The 19,012-nt window shown below is 38.3% G+C and overlaps 1 protein-coding gene across 1 annotated transcript in view; it reads left to right on the top strand.

Moving 5' to 3' along the window:
- Positions 1-18,788, top strand: part of znf507 (zinc finger protein 507) — a 35,127-nt gene extending 16,339 nt beyond the window's left edge. The window contains exons 5-8 of the mRNA XM_037691273.1: positions 1,579-1,683; positions 9,954-10,088; positions 11,667-12,116; positions 18,615-18,788. Coding sequence (XP_037547201.1) covers positions 1,579-1,683; positions 9,954-10,088; positions 11,667-12,116; positions 18,615-18,633 — 709 coding nt within the window. The 3' untranslated portion in view covers positions 18,634-18,788. The remainder of the gene's footprint in view (positions 1-1,578; positions 1,684-9,953; positions 10,089-11,666; positions 12,117-18,614) is intronic.
- Positions 18,789-19,012: the final 224 nt, after the last annotated feature.

The following is a 19,012-nucleotide window of genomic DNA, read 5'->3' as shown; positions in this document are numbered from 1 at the left end:
TGTGGGTGGGAATGATGAAGCGCCCCCACCTGCCCCCACCCTCATTCGTCCCACTCTGGGCCCTTGAGCAAGGCCCTTAACCCCCACCATTTGCTCCTCCGGGCGTCCTAGATAGCAACTCTCTGCTCCACACAGAGGGCTGTGGTAGCTCGGTGGTCTGTGGTCGCGCCACGAAGGGCATCCGGCGTAAAAATAACTGCCAAGTCTTCGTGCGACTTAGTTCGCTGTAGCGACCCCTGAAGAAGGGAGCAGCCGAAAGAAGAAGAAGAAGAAAAAAAAGAGAAAAACATCTGTACCCTGAAGCCCCGCAATAAGTGAAAAAACAGCAAAGTAGGAATAGTAGTACAAGTAGTAAGTAGTAGTTTATTTTAGTATTTATACTTATATGCATACACACACACACACACATATATATATATATATATATATATACTTCCCACACTCGCAGTATTCTAAACAATGTTTCTAAATGCTCTAAAAGAGCACAGAATGTCATGATTTCAGCTCTTTGCCACCTGCAATCGCTTTTGGCCACGCCCACTTCTCCGCTCTGCACAGAGATCAGCCGATCAGCTGCAGCAGGAAGTTTATCTTGCAGTGTGGGCTGCACAAATGTGCAACAGGTGCTAAATTATTAAAAATAATTAATTTTAAATAAAAATTTCATGCCGATCGTGCAGCTCGTCCATCAATCAGCCAATTGTGTGTCATGGCCAATCTTATTTTGAAAAACCGCGATAGAGCGTGTCCGCGATAAACAAACCACGAAGTAGCAAGGGACTACTGTATATCTTAGATTCTTATATGCTGTTTCTTTTTATACTTATATTTTTACTGATTACTTTACTAATTACTAATTACTATTTGGCTTTTCTATGTATGCAAATGTTTTTGTTCAGTGTCCTGAGACAACATCTGTTGCGATTAGACGCTGTATAAATAAACTGAATTGAAAGTTATTGAATTTTTGCTATTTTTGGGTGTAACTGGGAACTTTATTACACATATTCGTTCCACCTCATGTACCACATGTGATGCAAATGACAATAAAGAACCTTGAACTTATACACCTATTCCACACACATACACGTTTCTATACAAACTGAAACCATAGCAAACGAGGAAAATGGTTGAATATATAAAATGTGCTACAATTCTTTTCTAATAGCATACTGGTAAATCTCCTTCTTTTGTCTGAATAAACTGCGTATAAATAGTTGTATTCAGTTGAAACTGTGTGCTTTAGGAGTAGAAGGTATTTCAGTATTTTATTTATTTATTTATTTTAATGATGTGTACTTGGCCGTGAGTGCACCCTCAGTCTGCAGACCTTGAACGGTTTTTGCCTCCAAGCAACAACAAAAAGTCAACCAGAACGTTCAGAGTGCAGCACGGCAGAACTGTGATTTATTTTTTCTTTTCTTCTTTTTCTCCTCAAAGTGACAATTTCCTTTTTGTTTTAGTTGTGAATATTTCCGAACTCCCTTCAGGCTACAAGAGGCAAAGCTTTGACCTCAGAATGCAGCTTGTTCATACAGTTGCCATGCTTTCATCGCCTTTCTTTTTTTCATCTGTTAGGTGCTGTGGCTGTGATTTTGCCACTACCAACATGAACAGTTTAAAGAGCCACATGAGGAGACATCCTCAGGAGCACCAGGCCGCGCAGCTGCTGGAGCAGTACAGGTGAGAAAAGGCAAACGAAGACAAATTCTATGTTGCCATCCAAGAAAAAATATGACGTGACCAGAAGAAAATGAGTTTCTGCAAAATTGTGAGAGCACATTGTGCATTCTCGTGGTGCTAAAAAACCTTTAGATGTGAAAAATGGACGTTGAGTGGAAGATAATGATGAAAGTGACAAGCAGTCACTGTCTATAATGATAAATATCACCAGACATTAAGATTGTGATTGCAAACTGATTGCTCACTTAGCACCCACAAGAGCTGAGTTCATGTGCCCATATATTAAAAATGACAAAATGGAGCTGTTCTTTATGTCTCATAGGGAAACTCAAGGGTTTTTATTACAGCACTTTCGTTGGTAGAACATTAAAGACAAATTAATTTAAAATCGGTAAGGATATGGACAGAAGTACTCGGATTAAACGGCCATTCGGAATAAAAATGCATCATGTAAACGTCCCATTTGGATTAATTTTTGTTGATTCAGCTCGATCCGAATGAATCTGTAATCTAAATGAGACGGGTGGTTTATGACGATTCATAATCTGAACGGTGTGTATGTAAACACTTAATCTGATCATTTTATTCCAATCGTGGAAAACTGACCTAACTGCGCATGTGTGACCTGTGTCTACCTCACGTATTTCCGCCTGGCTAGATGCTAATATGTTGGGGAAGCAAAATTGGTCAGTGAGCGACACAACATTTCTACTAGAAACTTTGAAAGAGCTCAAAATTATCTGTATTACCTGTAGCTCAATCAGGGGATGCAGTAACGTCTCCACCGGAATTTTAAACCTGGCGTGGGTCCATTTTGGGCGCTCAGGTTTGTTTACTTTCATCATGGAAGTAGAACTTCTTCTGTTTTTTTTTAATAGAAAGTTTACCACTCTGCACATGTCAGTACTTCTATTCAGAATAAAAGCCTGTGCATTTAAACGCTCGTCATGAACGGATTGTGCCCATATAAATGATGTAGACCTGTCGTGATAAACAATAAATCAATTAATCGCATGATAAATGAAAATTATCATCCTCATTTTCATTTATTGCCTTTATCGTTTCTTTGTGTCTCTCTCTTTCTGCTGGACGCTGGATGACAAAAGGCTCAACTCTCTTCACTGACCACTCCCTTTCTCTTTAAAATCTGTTTTAACCGTCCAAAATCATGTTTTTGGATCATTAAAAGCAGCTAAGCTGAGAAGCTAAGCTGCGAGGTAAGCTAACCGGCTGACCTTTTTTTTGGGGGGGGGGGGGGGGACGACTTCTGTCTGGTCAAAACTCTAAAATTCACGTATGAAACCAGTGCCTTCTTCAAAAAAATTGTTTTTCTCTGCAAAAAGAAGCTGAGAACTTGTTTACTGATTTTTATTTATTAAAAGCTTTGTATGACTTATGCTAATGACGAAAATAAGTATTTGAACAACCTGGGATTTTGCAAGTTTTCCCACTTAGAAATCATGGAGGGGTCTGAAATGTTCATCTTAGTTGCATGTCCACTGTGAGAGACATAATCTAACAATTTTTTAAAAATCCGGAAATCACAATGTACAATTTTTTAAATAATTTATTTGTGTGTTACTGCTGCAAATAAGTATTTGAACACCTGCCAATCAGCAACAATTCTGGCCCTCAAAGACCTGTTAGTCCGCCTCTAAAAACTCCACCTCCACTCCACTTATTATTCTAAATTAGAATCACCTGTTTGAGGTCGTTAGCTGCATAAAGACACCTGTCCACCCCACACAATCAATAGGACTCCAACTACTAACATGGCTAAGACCAAAGAGCTGTCCAAAGACACCAGAGACAAAACTGTAGACCTCCATAAGGCTGGAAAGGGCTGCGGGGCATTTGCCAAGCAGCTTGGTGAAAAAAGATCAACTGTTGGAGCAATTAGTAGAAAATGGAAGAAGCTAAACATGACTGTCAATCTCCCTCGGACTGGGGCTCCATGCAAGATCTCCCCTCGTGGCGTATCAATGATCCTAAGAAAGGTGAGGAATCAGCCCAGAACTACACAGGAGGAGCTGGTCAATGACCAGAAGAGAGCTGGCACCACTGTTTCTGTTGGATATTTCTTATCTAGACTGGTCCTATGGTTTTGATCTGTTCAGAGACGGTATTATAATGAAATTATGCCCCAGTTCTGACTGGGTTAAACTGGGCCAGCAACTCTAAAAAAGAGTCTCCCTGGGATTCAGTATCCATCAAGGAATAGTTTAATCTGCTTGCCACATCACCTAGAAAGGCTTTTTGGAGCACCATCTCATATTTCCTAATGTCATAACCACATAAGATCCATTGAGATCACACTTAGTCACGCCCCCTCATACACTGACAGGTTGAGCTCCCCTTCTGCGAAGGAGGAGTCTAGGACCCTATAAATTAGTAATGACACGGGACATCGGAGCTCTTCTTCCGGGTCTGTGAGCGCGTCACAGACGGGAGAGTCCAGCGCTGTAAATTGTAATCTTTTCCTGCGTTTTTTAATATAATTGATAAAACTTAATTGACGTTTCTTTGATTTATTCATTAGTATGAGTTGCCACTTCTGAGGGCGGTTCGAGCCGGGGGAAAAGACGAGGGCTGGAGGTGGTTTCCGGGTCCGTTGGCCCGCAGCCAGCTCCCGTCTTTAACAGTTGGTGCCGGAACCCGGGATTACTGTGGGTGTCGGTAAGACTAATCATGCTAACGGGGCTAACACGACGTCCAAATGTCTGTGGTAAAACTCACCCAAGTGCTTTCAGCTATTAGCTTCTCAATGACGTTGGAAATGACGGCTTGTAACTCGGGTAACGTTGCGTTGGAAAAATATCTCCGACTGGGGACGATGTAGCGAGGCTCAACTAGTCCAAAAATCTTCAGAATCCAACATCCTTACAAACGAAAAAAAAAAACTTCCACACCGCCGACATTTTGAATTTTCCTCCGCTGTGATTAGATCAGGTAGGCGCGCTTGATGTCATCGCGTTGTGCTGCTGCTACAGGCATCCTTGTCTCTGGGTTGTCACACAAAAACAGCGCCTTTTATATCAGTGAGTTATTTTGATGGAATGGCCGATGTTCGATATTTAACTTTTAACCCTTATCTTGGCCGATACCATGCCAATAAAATCGTGCATCCCTAGTAAAACTGGCTGAGTTTGCCAATTGCTTTCTGAGAGTTTCATTAAATTCCATCACTGTTTTATGAAATATTTGGTAATAAAGAACTACAAACACACAGTTGAAAGCAATTATATGATTGTCCGCCTTTAGATGATAAAGCAGTTTAAGAAAATATATTAAAAAAAAAAAAAAGAAAAACTTTCCTTTGTATGACACAAAAGCTGTTATTTTAATGTTATCTGTTTGAGTAAAAGACACATATCTTATGTTCATTCACACATACATCTGACTTATTGCAGCTGCCTAACACACACAAGCCTTTTTCCTTGGCTCAAAGATAAAATGGACCTAATTCTATGGCTGTTTTATGATCAACTGTGGCTTTTTCTTAATTATTTATTCATTAGCTTAGCAAAATATATAACTGGAGTTGAACCAAGACTTCCATTTGTATTTGGAAACAACTTGCAGTCAGAGCTCTTAATTCAAGTAAAACAGGTCACTAATGGCTGCAAAAACAAATGTATTTTTTGTTCTGGGATGACTCATAGGCTCTCTTAATAGACAAAATCAATGCTCTGAAAATGTTCAGGTCCAAGGACAGGACAGAAAATAAGCATAAAGCTGTAAAAAAAAAAAATACCCTGAAAAACCTTTAGAAAATATGAAAAAAAATATTAATCCAGACCACTTTAAAAATCAGGCGCTTTTGACTCATTTGAAGCCAACTAATAGAGAATTTAACAAAGTGTTGCCTTCTTAGATTCAGCAAAATACAACACAATCTGTTTTAGATATCCTTCACAGTACAGGTGGCCAATAGATTAAAACTAGTGTCCCAAAGTGCGGCCCGAGGGCCATTTGCAGCCCTTGGAGTGATTTTGTGTGGCCCACGACTGCAATTAAAGAATGGTATAATTTTGACCCACAGTCTGATGCAGGTTGATGCAGATGTAGACCTTCTTTAGATTTAATGCTGATACTTTTTTTTAATTTTTAGGTTTAACAGAAAACCTATAAAAATAATCTTCTCAAAATGAGCAATATTGAGTACAATACAAATATTTAGCTATAATTAATCCCTTTACAACAAACCTTCACTGCCTTCTACAATAAAAGTATGATTTTGGATATGAATTCATAAAACTTGGCAAATATAACAAGTGCTTTCAAAGGAAATAATTTCAGTTGATTAAATGATCGATGGGTAGAAATTAAGTTTTTAAAAGAATATAAAGTGGTATCATCGACATACAAGTTGATCAACTTTATCAGTGTCTTTTCAAACCTTCCAAGAATCTGTTGGCGACTGTCAGCTGGACGGTTTTTCAGAACGTTGACGACCCTTTTGGGCCGTACATGGTCCAAACGGGTGTTTGAAGCCTCACCCCCTTTTTTAAAGAACAGTTACTCATTTTAGGCTTTTGTCTCTGAAAATAAACAAAAACGAACTTCCCAAGCGCAAGAAAATGAATAAAAGACCCCCGAAAAATCAAATAAATTTAATTAAATTTAAACAAATAAATAAAAATGTATGTTTGAGGCTCCTAATGTTCCAAATCTACAATAATTTAAAATAAACTTAGCCTTTCTCCAAAAGTTGTTGGCCATTGACAGACAAGTTGTTTAGAGTTTAAAAATGAGGGGGGAAATTACGCTTTTTAAACTTTTTTTTTCTTCAAAATTTTCTGGCCCACGAGTCCTTTGATCTAGACCGTTCTGGCCCACCTATGAAAACGGTTGGACACCCCGTGTCAACATGTACTGATAAATCACATCAGTCGCTTTTCAAGGGAAGAGGTGCATTAACAATGTCCAAGTCACATTACCTGATCTCAACCTGATGAGAGTTGGAATACAGAACAATTTTTATCTAAGAAATAGTACAGTAGGAATAAAGATTTGACAAAGTAACATAAAGAAGTAACCCTTTTTTTTCCCCCACTAGTTTTTATCTAAATGGGTCTGCAAAAAATCCTGACCAAGTATTAAAGATTATTTTATTCTTGCTAATTTTTCAATTTCAATCTTATTCCCTGAAAAGATGCTTAAAATGTTAATTTGGTTTGTAACCATTCTCAAATTAAAACTGTTTCTGCACTTGTTCTCAAACTGTTCGTTTGTAACATGTAGCTGAAATACAGCATGTCAGATCTTGGCTGAACAGTGATTTGGTAACTTATTTATTGGATAACTTTAGTGACCATTGTCTTATGTTTTCAGTTTTACAAAGAGAAAACTGTGTTTAAAATAACTGCATTTCATCCAAACTTGTGTGTATTTTATCTAAAATAACCCCACAAGTTTACAGGGAAATTTTGACCTTCAACCATCCATAGCTCCACTTGGCCTCATCCGTCACAGTTTGCCAATAATCGAGAAGCAAATAAAAAAAACATAACATTTTGACATGTACTATTAATAGAAAGAGTCTTTGTGCCAGATTTAATAAATTCACTGTGCTCTTCATATTGAGCAACAGCTGTGCACCAATGCTCAGGTTTGTACTTGTCCATCTGTACATCATTAATGCTGCGTCTCTTGAACGTCTCAGTGGAATTTCAACAAATTTAGCCCGTTTAATTACTTAGACATGGTGAAAAGATTTTTGTGGTCAGAGGTAAGGTTTAATGTAAGTTTGTGACATGCAGCAGCACCACTGTCACACAAATTAGAAGCAATGTGATCATTAATGTGATGTAATGTATATAATTGCACCACCTTCCTGATCATAACAAGATGTTTGAATAACCGAATTGAATCTATTTTTTAAGCGGTTGTTATGTTTATTTGCTTGTTTTATGCTGAGGCTTCAGGTGGAAATGAATAACAAGGGAATGAAAACATACATTAAAGGCTTGATAAAATTAAAAAAGAACAGAATAGAATTAGTGACAGTTCAGCTTACTGATGATGCACTTATGATAAATATGCAGTTTATATTGCAGCCCTATAGAATAAATGAAGCATTTCTTGTAAAAAAGAAAATAGATCTTGGTATGTACATGTAACATTCATGATGCATTTCCATTACGTTTATTATACATATTGAGCTGAAGGATGGGAACATTGCTATTTGTTATGTCATAAGCATGGTGTTTTCTGCTATCATAATGTAACCGTGTTTGGTTTGACATTTTGTTCTTGCGTTGCTGCAGCGTACTTGTGGTGTTAGCCATCATCCTCTTGTCACAATTCTTCTGTGAGCCTGTCAATGGCCAAATTGCAATCTGTCAGTTTTTGTCCACGGCCTCATTCATCTTCCGGGTCTTTTATTCTAATTTTGTATTTTTTTTTTAGTCTTCTTTGTTGCTCTACTGCAGCGTACCTCAAGCTAGCAAATTGTCTTCGGTTCGCCTAATATTTAAGCAAAGTCTAAACAATTACTTTCACCTCTGTTTTCCCCCAGTCCATATTTGTGGAATGAAAGAGAGGTAGAAAATGTTGGTCTCTTTTGCGTCTTTTGACTGAGCATAGCATGCAACTACTACAGTAATCTAGCTGTGTAGATGTTGTTGGTTCTCATACTGCCACATATTCTCCAACTTTGCTATATGTATGCAGCTATAACCACGTGGTAATAGAAAAAATGTATACTGTACATATGCTAAGAACACAAAGGAAACCTGAATGTTGTCACCATACTGGTGATTGTGGCACCAGATGCTGCTGCAGAAATTAATATCTACTTGACAATTCAATGATTAACAGTGATTTCATCAGCTAAGAGAAACCTCACTGCTAGCAGTGTCATGCTGCTAACTGGACCATGTTGCTAAGATAACCTCACTGTCATCAGGACCACTCTGCCAATAGGACCATGCTGCTGTAGATTTAGTTCTTCTTCACTTTTGACATATTGTTTCTGTATTTTTGTTGCATGCTGAATAAATCTGAGTTTATGTTAGTTTAGTTTATGTTAGTGCTCGCATTAAGCGTGTAAATTATAGCCGAACAGAACCTATAAGAATCGTGCTGCTGCTGTTCGGTGTATTGTTTTACACTATTAGTGTTTAGCGTATATCTTAGAGCTTTTAGTGTACCGTTGGGCGTTCATTTCACGTAAATCTTAGTTTATACCTTAGGTCCCTATTTACTGTTTCTTTTTACACTTTATATTTTTGCTCTTGTTGGATGCAACTGGGACCCTGTGTACACAATTTCGCTCCACCTCATGTACCACATGTGGTGTGAATGACGATACAGAACCTTGAATCATTGAATCCTTTATAGGCTACTTTTAAATAGTTATTATTATTAGATTCAATTCTGGTCAGATATTAATCACACTTAGGTACATATGATAAAATCTACTTGTAAAAGAAGACATGTTTTCCCTTTTCTTTTCTGTTAACATTCATACCACACACAGCTTTCTGAAATTTTTACACTTTTATTTACATTATATTATATTACAGACATGTTTTTATTATTTTTCACATTTTTTACATATTCAGCCCTTTCTCTGGGCTGTTCAATCAAAACGCCAAGTGCAGACGTTTGACTGTTTTTGCAATGGCCGCCATTGCAGCAGTGAATCACAAGGTCACCTGCCCAGTGCACCCACTACTGTTTTATTTAACTCTCTGGATTGCAGTCACAAGTGAATGCCCTGGTGTTCTCAGCAAAACACAAGTTAGGACCAATCCACTGCAGTGGCCATCTTTTATTTATTAGTGTCGTATAAAACTTGGTTCATCTGATGAGTCAGGGGGCTTTGGTGACAGTAAAAATATGGCAAAACATTTGGCATGATTGGGAATAGCTCAGATATGATGGATATCTTCCGCATGCAAGTCACTGAGCATGAACTAAAAAGGCAGCAAAAGACAAACTTGTTTAGTCAGCTCGTATTAGAGTTCATATGCTTGACTCTGTAATCCTTAATGTTCACAGCTGACCGCATTTAAATGATTCTAAACCGCATCACCGCACGTCCATGTCATTTTAGTAAATGGGGGATTTACAGTAAACGGTTGCTGTAATTCCCCTCTATTTTCTTTGTCTCTTAAGCTCAGTCCCTGTGTGGCGTGTGGAGTCGGAATGATTCCTCCTGATAGAAAGTAGTAGAAGGATTAGCAGAATCTCAGCACACATTAAATCAACGTCTACTTGATCTGCTTTCACTGTGTCGCTCATATTTCATCTCTGTCTGCCAGGTGCTCTCTGTGCGGTTACGTGTGCAGTCATCCCCCGTCGCTGAAGTCTCACATGTGGAAGCACGCCGGAGACCAGAACTACAACTACGAGCAAGTTAACAAAGCCATTAATGAGGCAATCTCTCAAAGCAGCCGGTGAGAACATGAACTCAGACACGGTGGTGTCAGTATTTAAGTTGTTGAAAGACTTTTATGTCTCTGTTTGCAAATATCTGCAGAACATCCTCTGGTGGTGCAGGTGTTGGATAATTTTTAATATAATTAAACCTGCATCATGCAGTTTTTGAACATAAACAAGACAACTGCTTTGTTCAAATAGTGATTCTGAGCAAAATATTGTTTTTTATTTACACTATTTATAAGGTGAAAAAGCCAATATTACCACTCCTGTGCACTGTTTTTTATCCTTTATCTAAGAAGGGTGTTGCAGGATCCAATACCACTAAACAAATATTTAATGATGGGATATTCCTTTAACATTTTAAAGCATTTTTAGATTGCTGTTTTTTGACATGTCCAAAAGTTTACCTTTAAAGTAAATTTTGTCAGCTCTACAGATCATAAAAAGGTTTTCAGTAAACACATGCTTCTTTGACTCAAGCACCTGCTGGATGATGTGACCTGCTTCAGTCTGATTACGTTGTTGCTTAAAGAACAGACCACATTTTATGAGGAATCGATACAGAAACCCTAGGCAAGCAAACAGGTTCACTAACTTTCATTTGGAACTATAGTAGTCCCTTGATTATCGCGGGGGTTACGTTCCAGACCCCCCCCCCTCCACCCACCCTCAATAATTGAAAAACAGCAAAGTAGAAAAGCTATATTTATTTTAGTATATGTATAAGGCTTTATAAACCCTTTTCACACTCTTGCAATGTTCTAATCTCTTAATCCTACGTCATTTTAACATCATATGTCATTTTAACATTGTATGTCATTTTAACATCATACATATATGTACTGTACTGTAGCTACTGCAAAATTTTATGAGTACTCACCAGCCTTGGTCCAGTTCTGATTGGCTCTGCAGCCGTTGAGCACTAGATGCTTTTGGAGAGAGCCGGACCTTCAGAGAGCCAGTACAAGACCACACGTTGATCCAGATAGAGTCCAAATAATTCAGAGGAATCCAGATGAAAAAGTCCAGTTTAGCTCCTGAGAAGACACCAGACCTCCAAGCAGCGCCGGTCCTGTGCGAGAGGCTTCCTGGGCCATCAAACTGCACACAGACTGACCGAAGAGACTGGAAGTAGTTCTGGTCCAGTTCTGACTGGCTCTCTGCATCCACTGAGCACTGAAGTCACTATGAATAAAGACCGAACTTTTTAGTCAGGTTCAGATAGGATCAAAACTTTCCCTCCCTTTTCGTCAGAAAGCAGTGGCAGGAAGCACGGTTGGCTTCTGGGTAGTGTAGTTCTTTTTGGACTGGTGATGCAGTGTAGGCTTATTGAAAGAAAACTACAACGCAGCACCTATCCAAAGTATTTCTGTTTTCGTTAACTTTTTATCTGTACCGTCCCAATCATGTGAGTAATATTAAAGTTGACAATTGAAAAACCGCAAAAGAGTGAGTCCATGAAAGTCCAACTGCGAAGTAACGAGGGACTACTGTACATTCAGTGTAAGAGGTCTCTAAATTTGAGCTGTACAATCCAGTCATTGAATTTTTCATTTTTGTAACGTCATGTCTCTGTTCTGTGTTCCCTTCAGAACTTTTCAGAAGTTGTCATCAGTGCTGGAGTCAGTGGCAGAGAGTTCAGTTGTGGTCCCGTGTTCAAACGACAAAGTGAAAGTCCCAGTGGAACCTGTTTCAATGCTCAGACCAGCAACACAAGCTAGTGTATCTTTCGACAGCGCAGTAGGCCTCCACATACCTCCCACAGACTCATCACAGTGGCCCAGTGAAACCCATAACCCCCCGGAGAAGGACCCCTCACAGCCGCTGTCCCATAACCAGCTGTACACAGGCCAGTTTCCAGTCCCAGGTCCCAGCATGGAGTATTGTGTCCTCATGTTTTGCTGCTGTATCTGTGGCTTTGAGTCTACCAGTAAAGAGCGGTTGATGGAGCACATGAAGGAGCACGAGGGAGACATCATCAGCATCATCCTCAACAAGGAGCAGCAGCAACCAGAAACCCACCAGAGCCTCCAGACAGCAGAGTGAGACATGATCCTTCCTCCCTACCACAATCACACACTTCCTGCGCTTTCACATTGCACCTGATGAATGCTGTCCATTACGTATCTTTACCTCAGAGGAGTTTTGTAGGCGTGACCATTTCATTTCACTTTTACGTTGTCATAGTACCAGTTCTCAGATGGCATGAGGCCGAAATAGCTGCTGCAACATGGACACCTTGAGCAGGTTTCATAAAAGTATTAAATAATTTTCTAGCTGAAAGGAATGTTTGAGCGTAACCAACGTAATCTTTTAATATTTGTGTCAAATCATTTCATTTTATGAAGCTTTGACCCAAGTTAGAACATTGGGAAGCTCATGCCACACAAACCATCACTATCCCTCCAAAAAAAAAAAAATTTTTTTTTTTTTTTTAAAACATCTTGATTATAAGGCAGCTCTTTCTCTGGTACTGAAATATTTTTATGTATTTATTCCCATACCGCTGAGGTTCTCATCTATTAAAAAAGATAATTGTGCAACTTTTCCGGAGCTGGAAGGCACGCGTCCCTGCTTCAACATCAGCTTCTATTTATCATTTGTTTATCAGTTGTTATTTTCTAGTTTCCTAGATTAAAGGGGTATTTATAGTTTTCTATTGACCTTATAGGAATAGCTTGTTCACAAGTTTTTATAGAAAGTAACTTCTTTAGAAGAGAAATGAGTAGTTTGTGAAGGAGAGGACGTTGACCCCAGCAAAGGAGAAATGGCCTTCAATGATTGTAATAGTTCAGTGATGGAGGTGTTTCTTTAAACGCCTGTTGACAAAAGGAGTAACAAAAAGGGAAGATAGCTCTTCTCGAGTTATTTTAATCTAATGGTGCCAAGGCATTTGAAAGTAGGGGCATGTTTTATGGAAAGAAACACTATAATCAGTCATGATTGTGGTGCTACCTTCATTTTTTTTAAGGCGAAGGTTGGCCACATTTTTTATATTCTGTGTTTATGTTGTATATAGGTGTTTTTTTTTATTTTTATTAACTTTTTCATGTTCCTTGCTGAACATGTCTCAAATAAAAGGACATGGATGTGAAAATAATCTTTTCTTTGACATGTCATTTAGTGGAAACTCAAATCTCAGCTCAGTGACAACAAACAGAAAAACAAAGATTGTTTAGCAGCAAATAGTGACATTTTAAATCATAATACTGCAACTGATGCTGATGGTTTGGTGAGAAAAAGCTGAAAGTTTTTTTTGTCACATACTTGCACTTGGTGCCCAACCAGCTAGTAGGAACCAGTGTTTTTAGTAAGATTTATTATACTTTCCATAAAAAGCTAAATTACATACGTAACTACTTTTTTCCGTTTTGTACTTGCTCAACCCTCGATTCACAGCTGATAAAAACTTCTTTTTTTTTACAGCTTTCATGTTTGCCATTTTTACCAAACTTATCATATTAAGACTGACCCATTAGCTGAATGAGGAGGGGGTGAGTCAACTTGTTTGATCATGAAGTGCTACAACTAAGCTATGCCTTAAGTTAAAAGTTGAAAATGGTCCTAAGACATAAAGAGGAAGGTTAGGGTTCGAGTCTGTCCAGTGTGTCAGAAAGCACACGACCCGTTTACCTTAATCCTCAGGCAGTAACAAAAAAAATCCATTAGTTTATTGCCTTGTGTGATTTGTATTATAAATACAGTTTTTCACCAAAAAAACAGTAAAATTATTATCTCATACTGCACTATAGGATGTGTGAATCGTCTTGAGTACCAAACCAAACATCGTTTTCCTATGAACAACCCAAAGTGGAGGTTAAATAACCGCAGCAATCTTACTTTACAGATGGTGACGTCTAAAATATTGCAACACACTTTAAATGTATTTCCATTTGTGCTTAACAATTCTCACTCTATAGTTATTTGAAATCCCTTTGCCTGGCTGTTTGCATTAGTCAGATATGTAAGAAGACTTGAGACCCCCTCATAAAAAAATGTATATTGAAAGCGATGGGATTTACTTCTAAATCTTGTACCTTCACTGCAGGCATGAGTAAATCACTGCACTCTTTAGCTACACATTACAATAATGATTTAACTTTAGATCTACTTAGCTGAGCCTGAGCTGACCACACACACACACACACACACACACACACACACTCTTGACTCATCTTTCTCATGATCAGGTGCTGGTAGACAAAGTTTGGTAAAGTCTCCATGTGCAGAGAATCCAAGGCATTCAGTTGAATTTTCTGAAGAACTTGGTGCCAGGGCAGCACGGTGGCTCAGTGGGTAGAGCTGTTGCCTCTCAGCAAGAAAGTCACTGGTTCAAATCCTGGCCCGGGACCTTTCTTGGTGGAGTTTGCATGTTCTTTCCATGCATGCGTGGGTTTCCTCCCACAGACCAAAACATGCATGTTAGACTGATTGTTAACTCTAAATTGTCTCTAGGTGTGAGTGAGAGTGAATGGTTGTTTGTCTCTATGTGTCCCTGTGATGGACTAGAGACCTGTCCATGATGCCTCTCGCACAGGACATGGGCACAAGCGGCCCCCACAGCCCAACCAAAGCGGGTAAAAGATAATAGATGCATGGAACTTGGTGCCAAATTGTACAAATGTTTCTCATTAAAAAGAAAAACATTTTAATGCATCACACCCTCATCTTTCCTTCAATATATTGTATATGTTTGTGTGTAGTTCTCAAGTATCTGGTCCTTGCAGCAATATATTTAACCTCCACTCTGGATTATTTTTAGGAAAAAAATAAAAAGGTGGGTTTGATTTGTCTTCACAGTTTTTAAACAGGAATTGTACAAGGTGATGAATTACTACCATTTTTGCTATCTGACGATGCAGAATCAGAGCTTGTGATTCTCTGACGCATGCTGGATGGACTCCACACACTAGAGCAAGTCAATAACCAGTAGCAATAAAAGACACGGTCCCACCCCCCACGTTGCATTTTTATTTTCACATGGCCAAGACACTTAGGGGGACACTCAAGCAGATTGCAGATATGGTCTTAAATGTTTGATGACTTTGTAGAGCAGTGTAGTCATTAAGATTTTCCATCAGCATCGTAATGAAACTATTTTTTGTGTACTGACACACAACTTTAAGTTAAATTACCATTTACTTTTCTATTTACAAGTCATGTATTTTCATTTTAATATCATATAGAGCTCAGTGCTAAACAGCCAATCATAATGAGGTCTCTCTTTTTATAAAGCACACAACATTTCATATAGGACTGACTGAAAAGAATATGTTGCGTTGCATTAACGGCCATTAATTTTTCAATAATCTTGAAACAAAACTAAATCTCTTATAGGATAAATCAGTTAAATAGGATGTACTTTTAGCACATGCCGAATTCAAGATGAGGTAATATTGTGTAATATACCTATATAATATTATGGGTAATATTCATACAAATTGCACTTATTGTTAATGTAGGACATTTGGAGCCCGTCTTTAAGATCATTCTTGTTTTTGCAACGTGGCATCAGATTATTTTAAGATGAGGATTTTATTTTTAAACCAAGTGTTCAGTGGCATTCTCACTCCATTTCAAGTATCACGTGGTCTAGTCGTGTGCATTTACTGTATATTTTTGCCCGGAGAATACAGAGGAGGAAATGAAAAGAAAATTGAAAGTTGAAGCTGCATCTGCATGAGAGTGCTGTACAACGCATCAAACCAAATTACGGTAGAAGTTTGAACAATTCTTGTATTTAAAACTACAGTAGTCCCTCGTGTATCGCGCGGGGTTGAGACCATGCCCCTCCACGAGAAGTGAAAAACCGCAAAGTATGGATAAAGTCCAAGTTCAAGTAAACTTTATTGTCATTACCATAAATTATGTCTAGTTGTAGTAGTAGTAAGTAGTAGTTTAAGTATTTACTATAGTAGTAAGTAGTAGTTTATTTTAGTGTTTAAATACAGGTATATATATTAATGCATTTTAAACCCTTCCAACACTCTTGCAATGGCTCTAACAATGTTTCTAAACTAAACGCTCTAAAAGAGCACAGAATGTCATGATCTCAGCTCTCTGCCTCCAGTTGCTCTCGGCCAGCGCTCTCGGCCACGCTCACTTCTCTGCAGAGCGGAGATCTGACACGCTGCAGGAGGAAGCTTCTCCTGCAGCTGTGGGCTGCACACAGGTGCAGCAGGTGCTAAATAAGTTTAAATAATTTATTTTAAATTAAAATTCCATGCCGATCGTGCGGCTCATCAGCCAATTGTGTGGCATATCCGATCTTTCTTTGAAAAACTGCGATGGAGCGAGTTCACGAAAAACAAACTGCAAAGTAGCGAGGGACTACTGTAATTTAGATTATTTTGAATGCATTAGTTTTGCCTTTGCTAAATCATTTAGGTACCATATTACCAGGACTTTAGTAAAAAAACACATGATTTCCCTTTTCCTAAAGTTTTGCTAAAGTTTTAAACTTACTGTGCATAAAAATAAACTAAATGTTCTTGCTGCTGCAGTCAGATCCCACCCTCCACCCACCAACTGCACCACCTCACAGTTGGGTACGATTTTTATTTGGCGGAGAAAGACGTTTTGAGAAGTAGTCTTCTGTCACAGTTTACAGCCCCAGTCCGTTCACCTGACCTGCTGTACGGCTTTTACATCAAATGTTTAATATTTTTAAGTTTTTATAAAAAATTACAACAAGAGTTGCACTCAAATCTCTTACATTTACAAACATAATGAAATATTTTTAATCATTTCCCAAGCTAAAACCAACTAAAATATCTGTATGTTTGACCCGTCACAGCCAGCAGCTTGTCTTTCTGTTCCTACTTTGTCTTTTTCTGGTTGAAACTGAAACTAGTGGCCAACTGCAAAAATGTTTGAACTAAAGTGAATGTGTTTTTGGTATGAAAATTTCACCCAAGATACTACTCAAGTTACTCTTACCAATTCTTATAATCTTACCAACATTACTCAACTTTGTCTTTGAACACTGACTGATTGCTGTCTGCACTGAGAACTGTCGAGGCTCAGCACTGAATGCGTTTTCAGAGGATTTCACAATAAACTAAGCACTTTAGTGTAAACCAGAGCTAAAGAATACAGGTAGTATCTCCTCTAGCCACACTTGCATTTCTTCCAGTAAGTTTTTAACCAATACCACAACCATAGAGCCTTTCATGTGTGCCATAATAATAATTTTAAAACAGCTGTTCTCTTTTCTCTGACAGTTTGCATTTTTCTTTTTAGTTTAGTGTGCCTTTTTGTTCATTTTTGTTGGAAACAGTTTTCTTATTACTGTAAAACCTTTAGTCCAACTTTATTGTTCTTAAATTTGATCTGTATTTTTTTTTTCTGAAGCACAAAGTACCTGTTGGCCAGTGGTGGGCACGATTCTGCTAACCCGCTAATGGCGGAGCTAACTTTCCATGAAGCAGACGAGCGTTTTTGCTCATTTTGAACACCTTTACCAGAATTAGCTCTGGCTAAATTAAAATCTGGTAAACTTAAGTACGTCATTTTTTTATTTAAAGACAGTTCTCCACACCAAAATCCAACAGTACAATGGTGATGTTCACAGCTATGACATGCTAGACGGAGAAAAGCAAAGCTAATCACCACCTGCTGATGTCACTAACCTCGTAGTGTTTTTTCCTCCTCTTATCTACCACAAACAATCTTACTTATGGTGTCAGTTTACAGCCAATAAGAGACTGTAACATAAATACCAAACTAAACCAGAACAGCAAAATAACATGAAAACCCCATTTCACGCTCAGAAACATTGTAACCAGTCTGAAACCTTGCACATATTATTCCTACCAAGCGTGCTTTGCAACGCTCACATCATCTCTGGGACGTGACTCTCTCACACATTTCACACATCTTTACAAACAGATTTATTACCGATAGAAAATTGATACTGACGCACAGCAACTTTGTAGTTAAGTTTATAAAAGTAGTTAACCACAAAGAGGATTGCCGAAGTGAGTTAACTGATTATAGTAAAAGCCACATGGGCGTTGTCCGACACACATTGAATGCATCACTCTTCAGCACAGCAGAGTTCTGCTCCGCTCTGTTTTGAGTTGTGTTCACTTACAATGTCACATTACAGTCTTACAGTGTCAGTGACAGCAGTGTATGATAAAAGTTAGCGTGTTAGCGTTAGCTTCTGATTTTTTCAAATCTTTTAATTGGTTTAGCGTTAGCAAAGCTAATGTTTTGGTTAGTGAATTAGTGGTTAGCGACGTTAGTGGTTAACTTTTTGATTAGCTGTGCCCACCACTGTTGTTGGCAGTATTAAAGTAAAAGCAAAAATCATTTTAAGGTGCTTGATATAATCAGGCTACAACCTCAGTACATTTTTCATTCAGGCATTTTGAGGAGCAACAGATAAAGCTCACCAGATATAGGAAGCAGCCTGTTTGTGTGTAATTTTCTAGAGCTCAAGTGAGTACGTACATGCTACAGAACCTTTAAACTGACATTTTTTTATACATTTTAACAATTGAACTTTTTAAAATAGAATCTTTGCTCTTTTCTAGGGAAAGGGAAACAAAATGAGCCGTTTGCATTGAAACCAAAGGCAAGTAGAGGAGATGAACTCTGACTAAAGTATTTTTTATGCTCCTATCAATTTTTGTAACGGAGATTTAACATGGAACTGTCTGAGATTGCAATGTGACACTTTCATTGTGTGTATTTATTTTTGGAACATCATAGGAAGAATTACATCACTTTGCCATTTTATCTTTTGCTAATAAAATAAATGTAAAATAATTCACCTTGGCTCCTGTGACTACATTTCAGCTCAGCTACTGTTTGCTTCCTACCATCTCGAACCAGTCTGTCCGTTCTCCTCTGACCTCTGAGACCCACACATGTGCTACAGCTAGCTGCTGCTTTTTGGGCTTGTAAATAACTTTGAAAAATCCCTGTAAAT

Source organism: Nematolebias whitei, chromosome 2 (assembly GCF_014905685.2).
Source record: "Nematolebias whitei isolate Nwh7 chromosome 2, NemWhi1, whole genome shotgun sequence".
Taxonomy (NCBI): domain Eukaryota; kingdom Metazoa; phylum Chordata; class Actinopteri; order Cyprinodontiformes; family Rivulidae; genus Nematolebias; species Nematolebias whitei.
This window is presented reverse-complemented; position numbering and strand designations above follow the sequence as displayed.